The 17,500-nt window shown below is 38.7% G+C and overlaps 1 protein-coding gene and 1 long non-coding RNA gene across 2 annotated transcripts in view; one reads left to right on the top strand and one right to left on the bottom strand.

The window, feature by feature from the left end:
• The window catches only part of LOC138003958 (muscle, skeletal receptor tyrosine protein kinase-like), a 45,493-nt gene that overhangs the window by 20,891 nt on the left and 7,102 nt on the right, over positions 1–17,500 (top strand). Inside the window, exons 5-12 of the mRNA XM_068850290.1 lie at positions 185–645; positions 2,878–2,898; positions 4,089–4,343; positions 9,836–10,126; positions 12,703–12,833; positions 14,813–14,966; positions 15,577–15,687; positions 17,212–17,390. Coding sequence (XP_068706391.1) covers positions 185–645; positions 2,878–2,898; positions 4,089–4,343; positions 9,836–10,126; positions 12,703–12,833; positions 14,813–14,966; positions 15,577–15,687; positions 17,212–17,390 — 1,603 coding nt within the window. The remainder of the gene's footprint in view (positions 1–184; positions 646–2,877; positions 2,899–4,088; positions 4,344–9,835; positions 10,127–12,702; positions 12,834–14,812; positions 14,967–15,576; positions 15,688–17,211; positions 17,391–17,500) is intronic.
• The window catches only part of LOC138003961 (uncharacterized), a 49,717-nt gene continuing 39,036 nt past the window's right edge, over positions 6,820–17,500 (bottom strand). The window contains exon 4 of the long non-coding RNA XR_011123706.1: positions 6,820–7,978. This is a non-coding gene — a long non-coding RNA (uncharacterized lncRNA). The remainder of the gene's footprint in view (positions 7,979–17,500) is intronic.

Consider the following 17,500-nt stretch of genomic DNA (forward strand, 5'->3'; position numbering starts at 1 on the left):
ATAAGAAGAGCAATGAGGTCTTTGTCGAGGTAAGTTCACCGGCAACCTTGGTTCCATCCTTGCCTCCACGTTGAGAACAGGTCACCTGCAACATTGGTTCTATTTCCGTAGTTCAGTTATCTAAGCCATAACTTTTGAAGGGTTGATAATATTCTTTTAATAGTAAAACCTCTTCTTTCTGAAGGTGCATACAAGCCGTACCTGCCGTCAGTGCGTTTTCAAGAAACAACTCATGCATCTTCTACGAATACACTCTGAACGGATTCTGCAAAGGCATAATAACAAGCTTGTATGTATTTGGTGATCAAGGGACAATAAAATATGGCGAAATCCAAATAAAGTCACTTGAGAGTTTCTATGGGTTGTTCGACATTGGGGAAAAATGCGGTCCACCATTGATAGATTTGTACTGTCGTTATCATTTTCCATCATGCGATACGACTCTAGAAAAGCCTCGAAAGCGAAGGATTTGTCAAAGGAGCTGCACCTATTTGATGGACGTTCTGTGCAAAAGAGAACTCGAATCTGTCGGGAACGTAGCAAAAACAGCGCCATATTTTGATCTTGGAATGATAAATTGCTCTACCTACCCCGTTGCCAGTGGAGGGAACGGACCGGAATGCTACCAATCCAGTTCATTACCAGGTACGTGATTTCATTATCACAGCAAAAAAAAAAAAAAAAAAAAGGAAGCGAGGTACAGCCTGTATTAGAAAGAGCGACACGGTTGACAAGGCACTGCACTACGAAGGCAGTATGCGGACGAACTCAACGACTGCCGGCTGACAATGACAGTCCTAGAATGCTTGATTTGGCAGAGCATGGAAGAGGTTGGCTGTGGTCTGCAAACGGATCCAACAACTGCAAACAATATTGTTCCAATACTGAAGGGCAGTTGTTGGATGCTGTTAGCTGTGCCAGCAGCAGGTTTTAGTAATGATTGCCGAACTTTGTAGGACGGTGTTGACAGTGGTGTTCAAAGGTATCCAGTAACTCTGAACAATGTTGGCACTTGCCACGCACTGCATTATGAGGACCTATGAGGACGTGTTAATTCTGTACTATCTCCAAGGAAACTATGACATGTAACTTGCTTATGCGGCCCCAACATTGTTGCAGGAGCTATGCAAACGGATTGTACATTTCTATTCTACGCTTTGGAAATTAATTAACAAACTGGAATAAGTTATATGTATTACAACAATTGGGTTCTATGAAAGGAGCCATAACTTTCTTACGTAATCTTTATCCTTTTGGTCTTGAAGTTTTTTCGGATCTTGATATTTTGGAGTTTTGTAATAGATTACTGTGTGGTGTGGTTTTGTTATTTGGTGGTGAGATGTTGCAATTATGTGACGTGGTTTGAAGGTTACTTGTTCTACTTGTTGTGTTTCCATCATAATGTGACCAGGTTTGATTGTACGTGTTGTGTTTCCATTATGCTATGTTGCGCAACTGTCATAAAAGAACCTAACCAGATAAAATGTAAACACAGCACGTCAAAGGAAGACCTCAACACATCATGATGGAAACATACCACGTAACCGTCAAAGCTCGTCACATAATGACAACACCTCACCACATAATGACAAAACGACACCTCAAGACAAAACTTAAATGAAAAGAATAAAGATTACATAAGAATGTATAAGAAAGTTATGGCTTTCCATAGTTATTGGTGCGTAAATTTGCCTCACGATTTCAATGAAATGTCAGGCCGACAGGTATTGAGAATGAAGAAAAAGCGGAAAGTCCCCCGGGGGGGGAGGGACTCCCATATAAAAAGGGGAGGGATGTTCGTCGGAAATTTTAAATTAAAGTCCTAAAGGAGACCAATTTGGGCGTGGCCCAGCCTTTTTTCGACCTCTAAAAGAGACCATATTAACCCTTTGATTACTATCTGGCAAAATACGTCCAGCTTTATCCACGGTCCCATCTACCCCTTGTGACGTCATCACTTTTAACGGTCAGGAACAGCTTTGTCCACTAACTTGTGCAGGGAGAAGAGATCTCTCAAACTAGACCAGGATGAGCACAATTCATCAAGGAAACTGGAGAAATGGCCAAAAAAACCATGTAACACTGACCTGAAAATCTCCATTAAAAAGCTTGCTCCATTACCCACCTACCTTTCTGAGCACCTAATTCTAAGATGATGAAAGGTTTCTCAGAAACTCTTTCCACCAAAATAAAGCCTACCAAATGCCCAGCAAGTTGAAAAAAAAATGAGGCAAGGAAAGCGAAATGAGAGGGAAGGAGAGAAAGCGAAACGTGAAAGTCGAAAGTGTTGTGCTACTTTTAAACCCAAAAACTATGTCGAAATTTTGCTTTCTGCGTATGCCCGAACTTTGTCAGCACCTGGCTGAAAAGGCCGCGGAGTGTATAACCTGGAAACGGGTTTGTAGGGAGATTTAGCTCTTAAACAGCACGACAGTAACCAAAAAACCCCTCAACTAGCTTCAAAACGTGTTTTTCGGCCAAATCTCTAGTAGCCAAAGGGTTAAAACACAGAGAAAGAAAAAATACAGTGACTTTCAATGATGGCAAAGAAATTATCACCTAATACTTTCACCTACGGGAAAAAATATAAAAGTGTAAATATACACTCACTTTTATATTTCTTCGCGCTTAACCCTGAAGGAGACCTTCACGGCTAAATATGATTGCGTATCGCCCAGAACACCCTAAGGGAGACCAAAATCCGAAATTTACACCCCAAACGAGCATCCCTCCCCTTTTTATATGGGATTCTCTTCCCCCCCCCCGGGCAGAAAGTGTTTCGAGTCTTTCGTCACGGTTTATGCCTAATATCATCAGTCTTCATTGTTACGCTTTCCTAAAACACTAAATTAAATATTCATATTTTTTCATTCGCAGATGACGACACCAGAAGTACAGGTATGTAGGAAACGTTACAAAAAATTTTTATGCCCTCGAAAGCTCACTGTGGTTTGTTGTCTAACGTCAGTCTTGCACCTTCAGCCAATGACGACGGTGTAGAAAGTGAAAGCTTGCACGACGGACGTTTAACTTTCATTCCAATCTGTCACAACACGAAAGTCTGATATTCTCGCGTAAAAATTGCTGGATGCCTTCATGGTTTCTCAGAAAACTGAAATCTCACACATGTGTACAGTCCCTTTAATTTATATACATCCCATGAAGTGCCATCTATCCACTAGATAGCGACTAACGAGTTCGATAGCGCCATCCACTCCTTTTAGCAACTGTGTTCTGAATTAAAGCATGCCTAGGTTCAGGTATTGTCCTCTTTACAGTTTCGATGTCTAGACTGGAACAGGCCTCTTCCAGTCTAGACATAGAAACTGTAAAATGGGCAATACCTGAACCTTGTTTTTGCCACTACCGGACCAGCACACCAGGTCACTAATACAACTGCATTGACAAATAAAGGACCAGTGCATTAAGAAACCTTCTATATTGAGAGCAGGGTAGTTACTGAGAGGGCTGAGAGACCCTAAGTTAAGAATGGCATTGATCATATGTAAGATACTAATTTAAAAGGATAATGTCATTGAGGCACAGAATGGTGCATGTATATTGTTTGATAAATGAAGAATGAGGACACCTTTCTACAATTTCGTTCCTAACGGTATGCAAGACGTATCGGTCACACAAATTAATGGCTTAACGCCCCCCACCCCTTCCCTGGCTCCCACGTGTCTTCTATAGCTAGGTGTTACAGAAACTTGTAATCGAACGCAATGGGCTCGAATCCTGTTCTGGAAAACTTGGATGTTTTTCTCGTATGCCTGCCATATTTTCGGAGAATCTATCATCACCTATTCATAACCACGGTCCTCAGTATCTCTTAACGTTTGCCATTTGCTGCATAATATAACGGAAATGCACAAACTCGACAATATAGAGGGACAGTCACTGCCACCTGAACGTAGTTTAACGGCCTCGCTTCCGACAGTTTCCAATAGCTCAATGGTAGCTCATAAACTAGTGATCGGAAGGTCTTACTTAGGTTCGATTCCTACAAAGGAGCACTCGGATTTTTCCCGAGTATCCCCGAGTAACTATCGAATAAATATTAATTATAGATCTCCTTTGATCTTTAGATTGTTATCATGGTATCGGCGTTGGCTATCGTGGCAATGTTAACGTCACTCGGTCTGGTCGTTCTTGTCAGCGGTGGACTGCACAATGCCCTCACCGTCATTGGAGGATACCTGAAGATGTTGATAAGAGTCAGAATGACTCCAATAACATGTGTCGTAACCCAGATGGAAGTGCCCCGGATGGACCATGGTGCTACACAACTGACCCCAATTTGCGTTGGGAATACTGCAACATCTCGCAATGTCCACCAAGAGGTAGAATGAAAGTCATTATAGTAATCAAAACGGTGTAAAAAGCTTTGAGACGACAAAAAGGTGAAGTACTAACGACAGCAGAAGTGTTACACTCAGGAACCAAATTTTTTTTTCCGTCTGATCTCTTCATAAAAATAACGCACAGCCTTAATTCCTTTTAACCTGCGATTTTGCATTCTATTTTTTTCGGAGGTGAGCCCGGGGGATAAATGTTCCTTTTGACTACCGACCCTAAAATAGATTGTGGCATGCTGTCAAATGTAGCAGTGCGCAAGTCTCTGTCTCTGATCACCAAAGCGCCAAATTAACCAAATTCCACTTCTTAATGATAAAAGCAAAAACTCAAGTTTTTACCGAGCTTTATTAAACACTATCTTTATTGGGGAAACTCAATACACAATTATTTCGCCTGAGAAGGACTTTAAGAAAAGTATATTTATTCACTTGTGCAGTCTAGCTATTGTTAGTAAGAAGAAGGTTTTGTATCAGTACGAATATTGATCTCTCATTCCATGAAAAACTGCAGATTTGGGATGACAGGACCGAAGTTAAAACAGATAATTATATAAATTAAGTCGACACTAGAGCAAAAGCTTAAACATTTGTATCAAATCGTGTATTAAAATTGACCAAATTTAACCCTATTTTTTCTAAGTTTTGTAATTTTAGCAACTGCGTGTAGACCACTCAACGTCCTATCTTCATAAAAAAGGTGTTTTTAGTCAATTCAAGATCTTTTTAAATTCAGTTGGGTAACTTTAACGTGAGATGCATAAATAGACATCATCCATTTCTCCAAAGCATTTGCTTATTACCCTGAAGTGAACAAAGAAAGTACTTTTATCTTTAATTTTCATTCATTAGTGCCCAGGAAGATTCCAACATTACCAGACGGCTTCGCTCTCAATGCCACGACTATTTACTTGTCATGGGAAGCAATTCCTACCTCTTTACCTTCTGGCAAGGAACCTCTGCTTGGTTATCGCGTTAAATACCAGCGCCTTGGATCACCATTGTACGATCAAGTGAATGTTTCAAGCATTGTCACAGAAATATCTTTGACGAATCTTACTCCACAGACAAAATACAAAATAGAAGTGAACGGGTTTAACGCCATCGGTCATGGAGCAGGAAGCACGGCTATCATCATAGAAACATTCCAATCCGGTGAGTCTATATTCTAATGAGAATTTTCGCTTGATGTGTCTTCTTTGAATCCTTTTCCAAAATAAGTAATTAATTGCCTCGGCCAATCACAATAACTAGCCATTCGTAACGTAAACAGATCCATCTCGGGTCATCCTAATGTTTGGACAAAGAAATTTCGGCGCAAACTACCCGATCAAGAAACTGATCTAACGATCTCGTTGCAACGGGTCAGTTTCCAAAACCAACTCACGATATACCTTCAATTATCGGTGGCTGTTTAAAAACAATTGAGGCTCCCCCTTCTACAAGTCAAACACTACTTTTATTCCTGCAAAATCTGGGAAAGATCCGTAAACTGTTATGAGTTATTTCATAAAATAAACATACACAGAAAGCGCATTATTTTTTTTATTTAGTTCTTATTCTACTTATTATTATTTTTTACTTAAATATGTATGCTTTATTGTAAGTAGTTAGTAATTTATACAACTCCTTTGAAGACCACTCTTGTATTAGATACGATTTCGTGTATCAACAATATTACCCATTACGACTGACTGCTTTAACCAGACCTTTGGCTTGACCAGAGTTAACTGAGTAGAGTGTAATGTGAAGTGCTAGTTTTATATCCCATATGAACGGTAGAGCGGCGGAGATCTAACCCGAAGGTCGTGGGTTCAATTCCCACAATGGTCAGAGTTTTTCTCTGTCCTTGTGTGGGCCCATTACACTCTATTCAGTTAACTCTGTTTAAAATATAAGTGATAGACGGCCAACGTTTGTATAAACGTAACCTTTCCTTGTACTTTGGCTTGACAAGACGCATTCGACCAACGCAAAAATGGTAGTGGTCAGTTACAGGTTACGTCATGGCCGCCATGTGGTATGACTCAAACAATAGATCTTAGCTTTATAAGAAAAACAAAACATAAAGCGGTGATAAACATGGTAAAGTCATGCATTTTATGAAATCTAACTTGACGTTTTCTATGTGGCAACATACATTTTCAAAAGTAACCGTTATTATATTGAAAACTATTTATATTTCAAAAGAAATTGCGAGTCGTCATTTAAGTCGTCATGTTCATTACAAAATGTTATTTTAAATGTTCCTTTTGAATGCTAGGTACCCTAAGCATCAAATCTTAATCATCACTTAATTAAACTCTTTCTTTTCTTTGCAGGTCTCGTCACTGTTGATATAACACTTCATGTTGAGCTGGACGAGAAATTCAGGGATGATGTACAAAACAGAAACAACAGCAGTTCGTTTGTGAAATTGAAGTACAACATCAAGAGGATGATATAACACATTTTTTAAAAAAACCTCCACAATATAAAGGCCAATCATTGTACTCTACAATGTTTAAAATATGGGCCAATCATACAGAAAAGCCAAGAGATGCAGACGCTGCTCAGACCGGGAAAATCACAAAGCGTATTAAAAACACTACGAAAAATCGACACTTGGTACAAAGCCTTTCTATCACCATGTTTTTTAGCTTTTTACTTAACTTGGCAAGATTTTTAAAATATGAACAACATTTTTTAAATTGTAAAGCTTGTTTCGATGTTACAGAAATCATCACGTTACAAATTGCTTGAAATTTTTTTTAGAACTATAACAACTGCACGAAACATGAAAACCTATGATCACATGGCACAAAGCAAGATCAAGAGAAAATGAGGGGACAGAGAGGGAGGCTCAGGGCGTTGGCCGGGATATGTTATGTCCACGAAAGTTATTTTTACACGAGCGGAAGTCTTTGTTCTAGCGGAAGTCTGTCTTCCGAGACGTCCGCATGCAGTCTTGCCTCTCTCTCAGGTTCTTTTTTTTTTTTTTTTTTTTTTAATTCCAACTTTATTGAACATACACACGTGCAGTTAACATTCACAAAAGACAATCTGCAACACTAACAAACACTACAACTTAAAACTAACAAAAAAGAAACCTCATACTATAAAAACTTTAGAGCGCAATCAGTTGAGTACAACAGAGTTTCATTCCGTATTTAAAAGAGACGAAAAAACAGACCATTTTGTACTGAACTCTCTTTCGCAACTAGTCGTACAAGAAATATATTTTTCTAGCCTAATTTTGTCACGAGCTAGGGAAACAAATTCATTAAAGATGTAAGAATCTCTCAGGTTCTTAGTGAAAAGAGAAAATGACGGCGCAAGTCGAAGGCTGATGAATATTTATTTTCTTTCAAACATCGGACCGAGGTTGGCCTGCATGCGGACGTCTCGGAAGACTTCCGCTCGTCTAAAAATAACTTTCGTGGACATGACATATCCCAAGGGCTGGACCGGGAGCCTCCCTCTCTGTCCCCTCATTTTCTCTTGGCAAGATAGATTAATGGCCTTCAAATGAGGCTACTGCATGATGTTAAATATTCTTTTCCTTTTTAGATAAACGCTGAATTTAATAATTCCTCTGACTTGAAGGTATATAGCCTCAGAATGAAGAATTTCAGGTAATGGACCTATTAAGAAAACGGAGTTAGGGAAATGGTAAAACAAACTAAAAATAACGTCATTGGATAATATCACCTATTATAGACGCAAGAGAATATCGCTTTTATTCAGTGACGACTGCATAAATAGGATATAGAGTTCATTGTGGAAGTTGCTATGGAAACACAGCAAGAGAGTATTTCAGTAAATAATAAATAAAAAATCGTATGAACTTGCTCGTGTATTTCGTGATTTATGGACACTCGTGATGTTTTGAAAGTTCTCAAATTGGACTTGCTTACGGCTCAGGCAATTCTGAGAACTTTCAAAACATCACTTGTGCCCACACGAGTAGCAAGTGCACCGTGAACGAAACTGATGTTAAAGAAAACTCTAATTTTTTTATCACACGTATTGATCTCCTGGCTTACGTGAGTTCGTGGCGATCTGTAGGATCGCCTATCTCTTTTGACGATGATGTTCGTAATAATAATGATGACCATATTAGGGAACATGGCAGGGATGACGACAACGGAAACAAGTACCACACAAGTCTATTTAATGCGTAGAATAATAGATTTTCTGCGGTTAGACGTGCGTTTTACTTTTGCCTTCCACTGCAAAACAGTAACGTCAAATGAACAGATGTAAATTTTTGTGGAGATCCTCAACACGGGAGGCTAACGTTGTCATATTAACTCCCTCCTCACTGAAAGGTCTGTTTCTGAGGACCGCCACGGAGCTCTCGGAACGACTCTCGGGATTGCTTCAGAAAACAATGGAAACAAAGAACGATACAAAAGAAACAATGGACCATGACGCAAAAGACAATAGAAAAAAGCGTCCTAAAGGGATCCAATGGAATTATAGGTTGAAATGAGCTGCTTCCTGATTGATTTCTGAAGTAGGGTTGTTGAATGACATTTTGTAATGTTTATTGCCATACTTTCTTGAAATATGTGATGTAAAGTTGTGAAAAAGGGCTGGGACACTTCGTAATGTTTGTTATTTAGAACGCGTACCTGATTATCGTGTAATCCTGGACAAATTTGAAAGTAAAGTAGGTAATGAGTGTTTATTGTATTTATTTCTTAGAAGCGATGATTTACAGGCGGATTTATTAATCTTAGTCATTATAAATGCCAATACAACGACAAAATCTGGAGCTGTTGGTCGCTTGATCGAAGGGCTTCGTCCGGCAAAAGTCCTAGGAATTACCTCCATATTTGTCGTAGGTGGGTGTTGAAACAGGCTAGGTCAATTTTTTTTATATTTGTAAGTTAGTCAAGGAATCAATTAAATTATTGAGACAGTACAAATTTCAACATTTAATTAGTTGTGTTCCTATCGAAACAAATATACGAATAAAATGCTGGTAAAGAGGCAATAGAGTGTTTTTGTTCATATGACCATGCAGCAGCCATATATGCATACTAAAACAAAAGGAAAATTTTCATATTAATGGAGCTCAATTCCAAAAGGAATATTTTACTCCTCGAACATGGCCGTCGTGACGACATGTGAACACACCCTATAACAGATAATTCATGCAATATTTGATGGGAGGGAGATTTAGAAAGTACGAGTTTTTGCTTACGACTCCCGCATACGAGTAGGAACCCAGTACTAACCAGCGAGCTATGTGAGTCATAAGTTGAATTTAATCGATACCTAACCCTAATGTCATTTTAGACTTAAGATTTAATATTCTAAAGCTAAACTAGTAAAACTGATTTAACGTGCGTTGCACGTATGGCTCGCATAGCTCGAGAATATAGTTACTTTTTGTAAACTCAGTTAGGGCGGAGGATGGCCTAATTTGTTTGTATACAACAAGAAATTGTTCTGAATTTGCTTCTGGTACGATTTCTTTCCTCTTTGAAAAGAAAAACCACAGCCTCCTGAAAACGTAAGAGCAGCAGATGTCCAGAAATGGTATTTCGTATTGACCTGGCAACAGCCTAAATATGGCGTATATTACCAGATAGACAACTTCACTATTGAGCGAAAGAAAGAAACGGCCGCTAGCTTCACAGTTCTAGAGACTTTACCCTATAAAAAGACAAGGATAAATGTCAAAGATCTCGAACCCGCCACAGAGTATACTATGCGACTGTCGAGCAACAACAAGTATGGAAGATCAAGTGCCATTCTGTTGAAACAAACCACACTACCAGGTAAGTCGACTTGCATCTTGCTGCTGCCTCTTTTTTTTCATCCTTGCTTAAGGTCCCTATTTTGGTAAGGCCACGGTTACGAGGCGACGTGGCTGGGTATATACTTAGACTGTATGCTTTGCCACCTATTTAAGGCAATAAACCTTTTTTAACGGTTATCTTGGAGTCTACTGCTTTGATGGATGTATTACGGGATACCCAGGGGACAAACTGTTTCAAACCTTTTCCGAACCGAGATTAATTTGACTTTTTTTCTCTACATCCTGTATAACAAAGGTTTCAATCAACAAACTGGTTTCAAAATTATAAAAGCAAACCCAAATTTTATACCACGACATGAAGACATTTGACCCCTTAACATCCCATAACGTATCCATCGAAACAAAAAGACCCAAGATGACCGCCGTATCGCAAAATGGTCTATTGTTTGCGGTGGCCCCAAAATCAACTCCGTGCGCCATGACTTTATTTGTCTAAATGGCTTGACAAACAGGCTAATAATCAAGATAAAACATTAAATCTCAAGTGGGTCCATTGCTCAATCAGATTCCTTGGAATCTAATTACAATATGATTCGAAGGGAAATAATAAACTTCATCGCGAAATTCACGTTTTTCAAAGAATTAATTTGGTCGTTATTCCAGTTTGATAATTACTTATTACTTATTTTATTAGTATTGCACATCATACATTAGAAAGTATACATTGGTAAAGTCAAAGCCAGGGGCTTAAATGGCCTGTGATCAGCAGAAAACAAAAATAATGTTTATGAGAAAAGAAGGATTTTAACTTAAATTACAAAACTAACCAAAAGGAAAACACATGTCATACATGCCCAAGGAGAAAGAAACTTTTCAGCTGAGATACAGTAACCTTTACAAAGTAGCCGAACTCTTCAGGGAATACAGGCCGTATTTTCTCGACATCCCTGTATCGCTTAACATTCCTGAAAATGGCTTGTTTGCAGTCTTCGTTAAGCGACTTCAAAATGATACCTGTTTTCATGGGTATCAAACATTAAATGAGGAGAGCACGCCTGTTGCATTTCCGATTTGAATAACCGCAAGCGACTCCTCATTGGCCGAAAGTAATTGCCAACTCGCCTATGCTGCAGCTGCTTTATTTGGTGGCTTAAATTAAATGAGAATTCTATTGAAATTTGCCCACTCTCTTAACTTTAAGCAAGTTGGAAAAGCAACTGTTTTCACGCGATTTCCGGTTGTCACTCGCTAAGCAACCCGAAAAACCGCTCGTGAAAACACAGCCACAGAGGCGGTGTTGACGCCAAAAAAGAAAAGTAAGATTTGTATTTTGGTGCTTTCGTATTCTGTACAACGTGGGATTCAGCCATTTCACGTCTCAGAGTTGCCGTGAGGAGAAGGAGAAAGGAATGAAAACGAAAAATGAAAACTCTCATTAAATGCTATTCTTTCAATGGCCTTTTAATCGAAGACCTTAACGCCTTAATAAAGAGCTCAACTCGGCAACTACGACCACGGCGATACGATCTATTGTATGAGCGACAAGAATGGCTGCATGTTCTCCGGGTACTTTTTCGCGTGCAATATGCACACGAAATTGCACGTGAGTTCCGAAAATCTACGAAAATATTTCTGATCCGACATTTGCATGAATTTCATGGCCAAAAGAAGCGCGAAATCCGAATCCTAGTAACCTTTTATGCATGCGTTTGACATGGCGGTCTCTCAAAAAATTGCTCAAAAGTTATACTTTGAAAGTTAACAATGGAAAACAAACCAATTTGACAGACGAAGCCGTATCATACTGTGGCTGAATGTAAAATCGAATTGAACAAACTACCTTTTTGAAAGCTTTTGTACAGTAAATTACACTTTGAACTGTCTTATTGGAATTTTCAAGTTTAAGCAATGCTTAACTACACGCCTTAGTTGTTTAAAAGGTGGACAACGCTTTTCAGGGGATAAATATTAGCAAAACCAATTGGGTTTTTCATGCAGAAGATTGTGATTTATTCGTTGGATAGCGCTATCCACTCTTAGAGCAACTGAGGTGAGATGATAAATAAATGGATATTTTACTGTGTCTACAGTACCTGGAACGTTTGTCCATGTGTTTTCTGTTGTCTTACGGCACAGTTGAAAAGAAGACTGAGCATACTATAGCAGAAAATACCGCTGGTTCAACTGACTAATTTCGAAACAACGATTTCAGTACGTGTGAATCCTTTTATTTCAGTTTTCTATCTTTAAATTCCTATCCTTACATTAGTTCCTAGATAGTTCCTCTTTATGTGTTTATTTTCAGTCGCGACAAATAAGCAATCTCTTCACAGTTTCTCGTTGCATAACGATACACTCAGGCTCCTCCAGTTCGGTATTCACGAATTTCTACACTCTGAACTTCAAAAAATATTCAAGCAATCGAACATGAAAAACCTCATCTCAAGTAAAGCAATGTTCATCCTTACAGAGCCTCTTTACACGTTACTTGTTCCTACCATTTATAATAAAATATGTTAATGTATGCATAATTCAATTCTAACACTCACCTCACAGATCGAACAACTAACCGCTGTATTTTTTTTCTCTCTACAGATAAATTCCTTCTGAAATTGATGGTGACTATCGTGTTGCCATTTGGCTTAGCTATTCTTTTCATCACGATTGTCTGCATTAAGTTTGGACCACCTTGTAAATCTAATGTTGAAGACAAGTCTCAGATTGAGGTTGGTAAGGCATCAAGAGGTCTCCGACTTGAAATATCAATTATTTATAATAACTAATGTAATTCTAATAATCATAATTATCATTATTAATTGTAATTAATTATATTAATGAATATTATAATCCAAATAATATTATATTTTGTGACTATATAATGAACAACTGGAATTAGAGATGGGATTGGATTTTCAGCTAGTCATCAAATAATCATTCCGTTTTTCATATTTGATGTACTTCTCACAGCCTAAACAATCCTTCTTTCCGAAAAAAAAAACACCTAAAATGAGAGCATCTTGAATTTTAGTGAAACGCAAAAGATGGACTGGTTCTGAAACTCTGGAGACTACAAAGCGTGAACAGTGACATCGCACTTCATGTTAACTTGACCATGAATGACCATGTGGAATATTTTGTCCTCAGTTCACAATTGAGTTTTGAATAATTTAATCGCAACTTTTAAAATGCCCCTGTGACCAAAAAATCAATTATTTTCTTTTTTTGGATTTCAAAACTGTGTTATTTAAATACTAAGGGACCAGAGTTTCAAGCCTTGATTTCAAAAAGACTCCATTACTAACTTCAGTTCTTGAGAGAGCTGGTTCGAGGAGAAAATGACGTCAAAGGCTCACTAGTTTCAGAACTCAGTGCGTGTGTACGCCGCAGAATTCATATGCAGCACGGGAGCTTTGGGCTTTCAGACTTTCAAACTTGCGTTTTGCATTTATAATAAGCCGCATTCACACGTTGAAATTTTAAGCAAGTGAGCCTTTGACGTCACTTTTCCCTGGATCTAACCCTCTGAAGTCTAATCGGTCAGTTTTGAACGTGAGTAATGGCGGACCATGAAGAACAACTCACCATCCACACACACATAATTCCCCCCCGCAGAATACCTGCTGACCAGTGAATGTTCTAGTTAGTGGAGAGGAACCCCTTTTTGTAAGGCGGATTCTAATAAAAACACCATTAGGAAAGCCACAAAGGTTGCTAGTGAGACTGCTGCTATTACTATTAAATAACAAATCCAAGAGTTACACTCAAAGTAAACGGCCTTTGGATAAAAAAACAAAGCTCAAAATTTTGCAAGTCAGGTGTTAAGAAAACAAACTTTCAAAATCTGAAGAAAACCACGGAGGATCGTGTGTTCGAATCCCATCTCGGATTTTTCCGAGTTCCCAGTGGGTTCAATTGTAACACCTTTTTTATTTAATATGTGTTAAAACATTCTCTCACATTCGCTAAAGAAAAAAAGGAACTGATTTTTTTTATTACAGGGGCATTTTAATGGGCTTTGCTTTAGAAAGAGGGTGTGGTTTGTGCATGGTCAGGGCCGAAAAAGCGAACAAAAACGTAGAACAAAGAAACTTGTCAAATTTCGAAACCATCTCCATATCTTAACTATGAAAGGAATTAACAGGTCTCCAATTCCAAGAATATGTAATGACCATCTGGAATTCAGAAAAATGTGAGTCCAGATGTGGTTGAAGGTTTAGTTAGTTGTCATCATTCTGTTTTTAATAATTGACGGATTCCGGAAAAAACATAACATAAGAGTATCCTGAAATTTGGTGAAACCGCAGAAATGATGAATTATTACTCATGTAGCAGATTATATAGTGTCCGCGATTACGTAAGCGATTTTGTAGTGAATGTGAAGTCGATTGTGGAGCCGGTTATGTATCGATTATATGGTCTATCAGATAGCCGATTATGTAGCCGATTGGAGGCGATATATGGCCGATTTTGTTGGCGAGGGTATAGCCGTTATATAGTCAGCGACGACTATAGCTACTTCGTTAAAGCCGGTAGTCTTGCCGATCGCTAATTTGCTGTGATTCAGTCGATCGTGTACTAGCTGTACTGCTGTATAATAATCGCTATACAATAAGGGGGCGGATGCAATTAGTAGCTGTTTAGGAATACATATCCAAGTACATTAATTATTTGTTGTAAAACACCCACATACTTTTTTACTTTTTAGATAGAGTTGCCTTTGAAAGGAGGTTGGCGCGAGTTTCCAAGATTGCATATTCAACTCGAAGTGAAGTTAGGACAGGGGGCTTTTGGAGAAGTTTATAAAGGAGAGCTGAAGAATGAAAAGGGAGCCATAGCTTGTGCAGTAAAGAAGCTTAAAGGTAGAGCTTCCTCCCTTTGGAGCTCATATCACTTGAACCTTATCTCCATACAAACTTTTTTAACTTGGGCTAAAGCTTAGATATTGGCCAAGAGCAGGAGCCCAGGGGCCGATTCCTCCGCCCCACCCCCCCCCCCCAACTCCCGCCACCCCACCCCGACTCTAATAAAAACTGGTATTCCGGAAGTAAAAAAAAAAGGTCACCATTCCTTGGTGGTGCACCCCCCTCCTCCTGGATCCTGGAGCACCCTGGAGCCCATGAGTAATTTTTAACGTGAAAATTGATGATGACTATCACCAATCAATCTGATGAGTGATCATCTGGAGGCTTAGAACTAAGTATCGCAACTACCTTAAATTTGTTCTTTCCAAATTACTGAACACGCCGACAGCAGAAGGCTACTAAAAACATACATTGCATGAGCGGACCGAGAAATAGCTTTACAAAACAAGGTGAACCGAGAATACGCACTTTGTACTGAATAAAAACCAGGGATTCCTGGGCAAAAAGAACAACACAAATATGGATAAGCGATATGAAGTCACACCAATCTTTATGGAGTGCCATGTTCTGGTTTTGCGCTAACAACCTCCTTTCATTTGAATGATAGAGGGTGCCACAGAGCTAGAAAGACGAGACCTCATAAACGAACTGAACATTATGGTGACAGTTGGTGAACATCCTAATATTGTCAGTCTTTTGGGGGCATGTACGGCAGGAGGTAAGAAGTTGTTCTCAGAGCCATCTTTAGTTTACTGCACAAACTAAAAGCTAGGCAGGCAAACACTTACACAAATCTTCTATTTTGACGCGGATTAAGGGCGCAAAATCAATGCTTTAATAACACTGACAATTGGGTAAGAAAAGGACAATTAAAGGAAACCTTCAGTCCTTCTTAAGATAATCTTTAAACTTCGGAATCATTGTTTGTAATTTTCTCAAAATAGTGTTCGTAAGAGGAAAAAAAGAATTTTAGAATCGCTTATTCATGGGCGCCGCCACGTGTTACGGTTACTTCCTCAGACATAAGAGCTTTTGTTTAGTCTTAGATATTTAGGATGGCGGCTCCCGGGAAATTTGAAAACAAAAATCGGCGATTCTAAAATTCATTAATTTGAAATACAAGTGCTATTTTTGAAAACTGATTGTAAACTATATTCTCTATGGGTTTGAGTTATTTTTTTGTTGGAGAGGAGGTTCCCTTTAAACCTGTCGATCAAACGCAAGGCAAATTCATGAAGTCGGTGATAAGCGCGTGTAAGTGGATGCGAGAAATTTATAAGTTAGCACATTTCGGAACTGCAGTTTTCCTCTGTTTCAGAGCGAGTCTTGATGCACAACTTTTAAACAAAAATGAGTTTGATTTGCTTGAAAAAAACAATGGTTTCCCACCGAAACTCGCTCTCAAACTTGCAATTCGGAAATGGACTATCGGTTTCGCTCTTAATTCTGACTGGCTAACTTTGTGCCACGTGCTTTTTAAGTTTATGATAAGTTTCCTCAATTACAGGGGCCACTTTTCTACAATAAATACAGTAATGAACAAGAGGGAAGTGCTAAATAGGACTCATTCCGCTTCGCACAACGTTGTTTCGCTTAAAATTCTTGAAAGTGGTTTGTTTGCAGACTTTCTTAAGCAACTTAAAAATGATACGTGTTCTCATGGGTAAGATTAAATGAGAAGAGAGCATGTGCCAATACAGTCATAAAAATAATAAAAATAGCACTCCTAGTGCATTTCCCATTTCAATAAAAGCAAGCGACTCCTCATTGGCCGAAAGAATGAGAATTTTTTTAATTTGCTGGGTTACTTAACTTCAAGCAAGTTGATAAAGGAACTGCTTTCACAGAATTTTCGGTTGTCACTTGCTGAGCGACCTGAAAAACCGCTCGTGAAAACACAGCCACTATTTAGCTCTCGCAGGGACTTTCGGGATTGTTTCAGAAAACAATGGACACAAAGAAGAATACAAAAGAAACAATAGTCCATGACGTTAAGCATAATAGAGCAACGTCCTAAAGGTATTCAATGAAATTGGAGGTTGTAAAGAGTTGCATCCTAACTGTGAATTACTGGCGTCCTTTTAGCACGCTCGCGCAAATTTTTGTCTTCTCACTTTGAATGTATCTTAAGTGATGAATGTTAACGTTAAACATATCATTGACAATCTCAGACTAATTGCTTAGTCTTTCGTTTGTCTTAAAAGTTGCTAATTATTGACTTTGGTGTTTTTATTCTAAATAGAGCCGATACTGGTAGTTGTGCGCCTAGCGGAGAACGGTTGTTTGTTGGATCGTCTGAAGGAAAATCGTGCAAATCCATACGTCAATGTTGAAAATAAAAAAGCGAGTTTTACCGAAACCGATAAAGTGATGATCGCACGAGACGTGACCAATGGAATGTTGCACCTTTCAAGCAAAGTGGTAAGTGTCTATCAATTATGATGACGTCGAAAGTTCAGTCGACTTTTACTTACAAACGGTCGAAGGTGGTTACACTTCGTATATTCTGTCATATGAAGCACGTGATGAGA

Source organism: Montipora foliosa, chromosome 5 (genome assembly GCF_036669935.1).
Source record: "Montipora foliosa isolate CH-2021 chromosome 5, ASM3666993v2, whole genome shotgun sequence".
NCBI classification, from domain to species: domain Eukaryota; kingdom Metazoa; phylum Cnidaria; class Anthozoa; order Scleractinia; family Acroporidae; genus Montipora; species Montipora foliosa.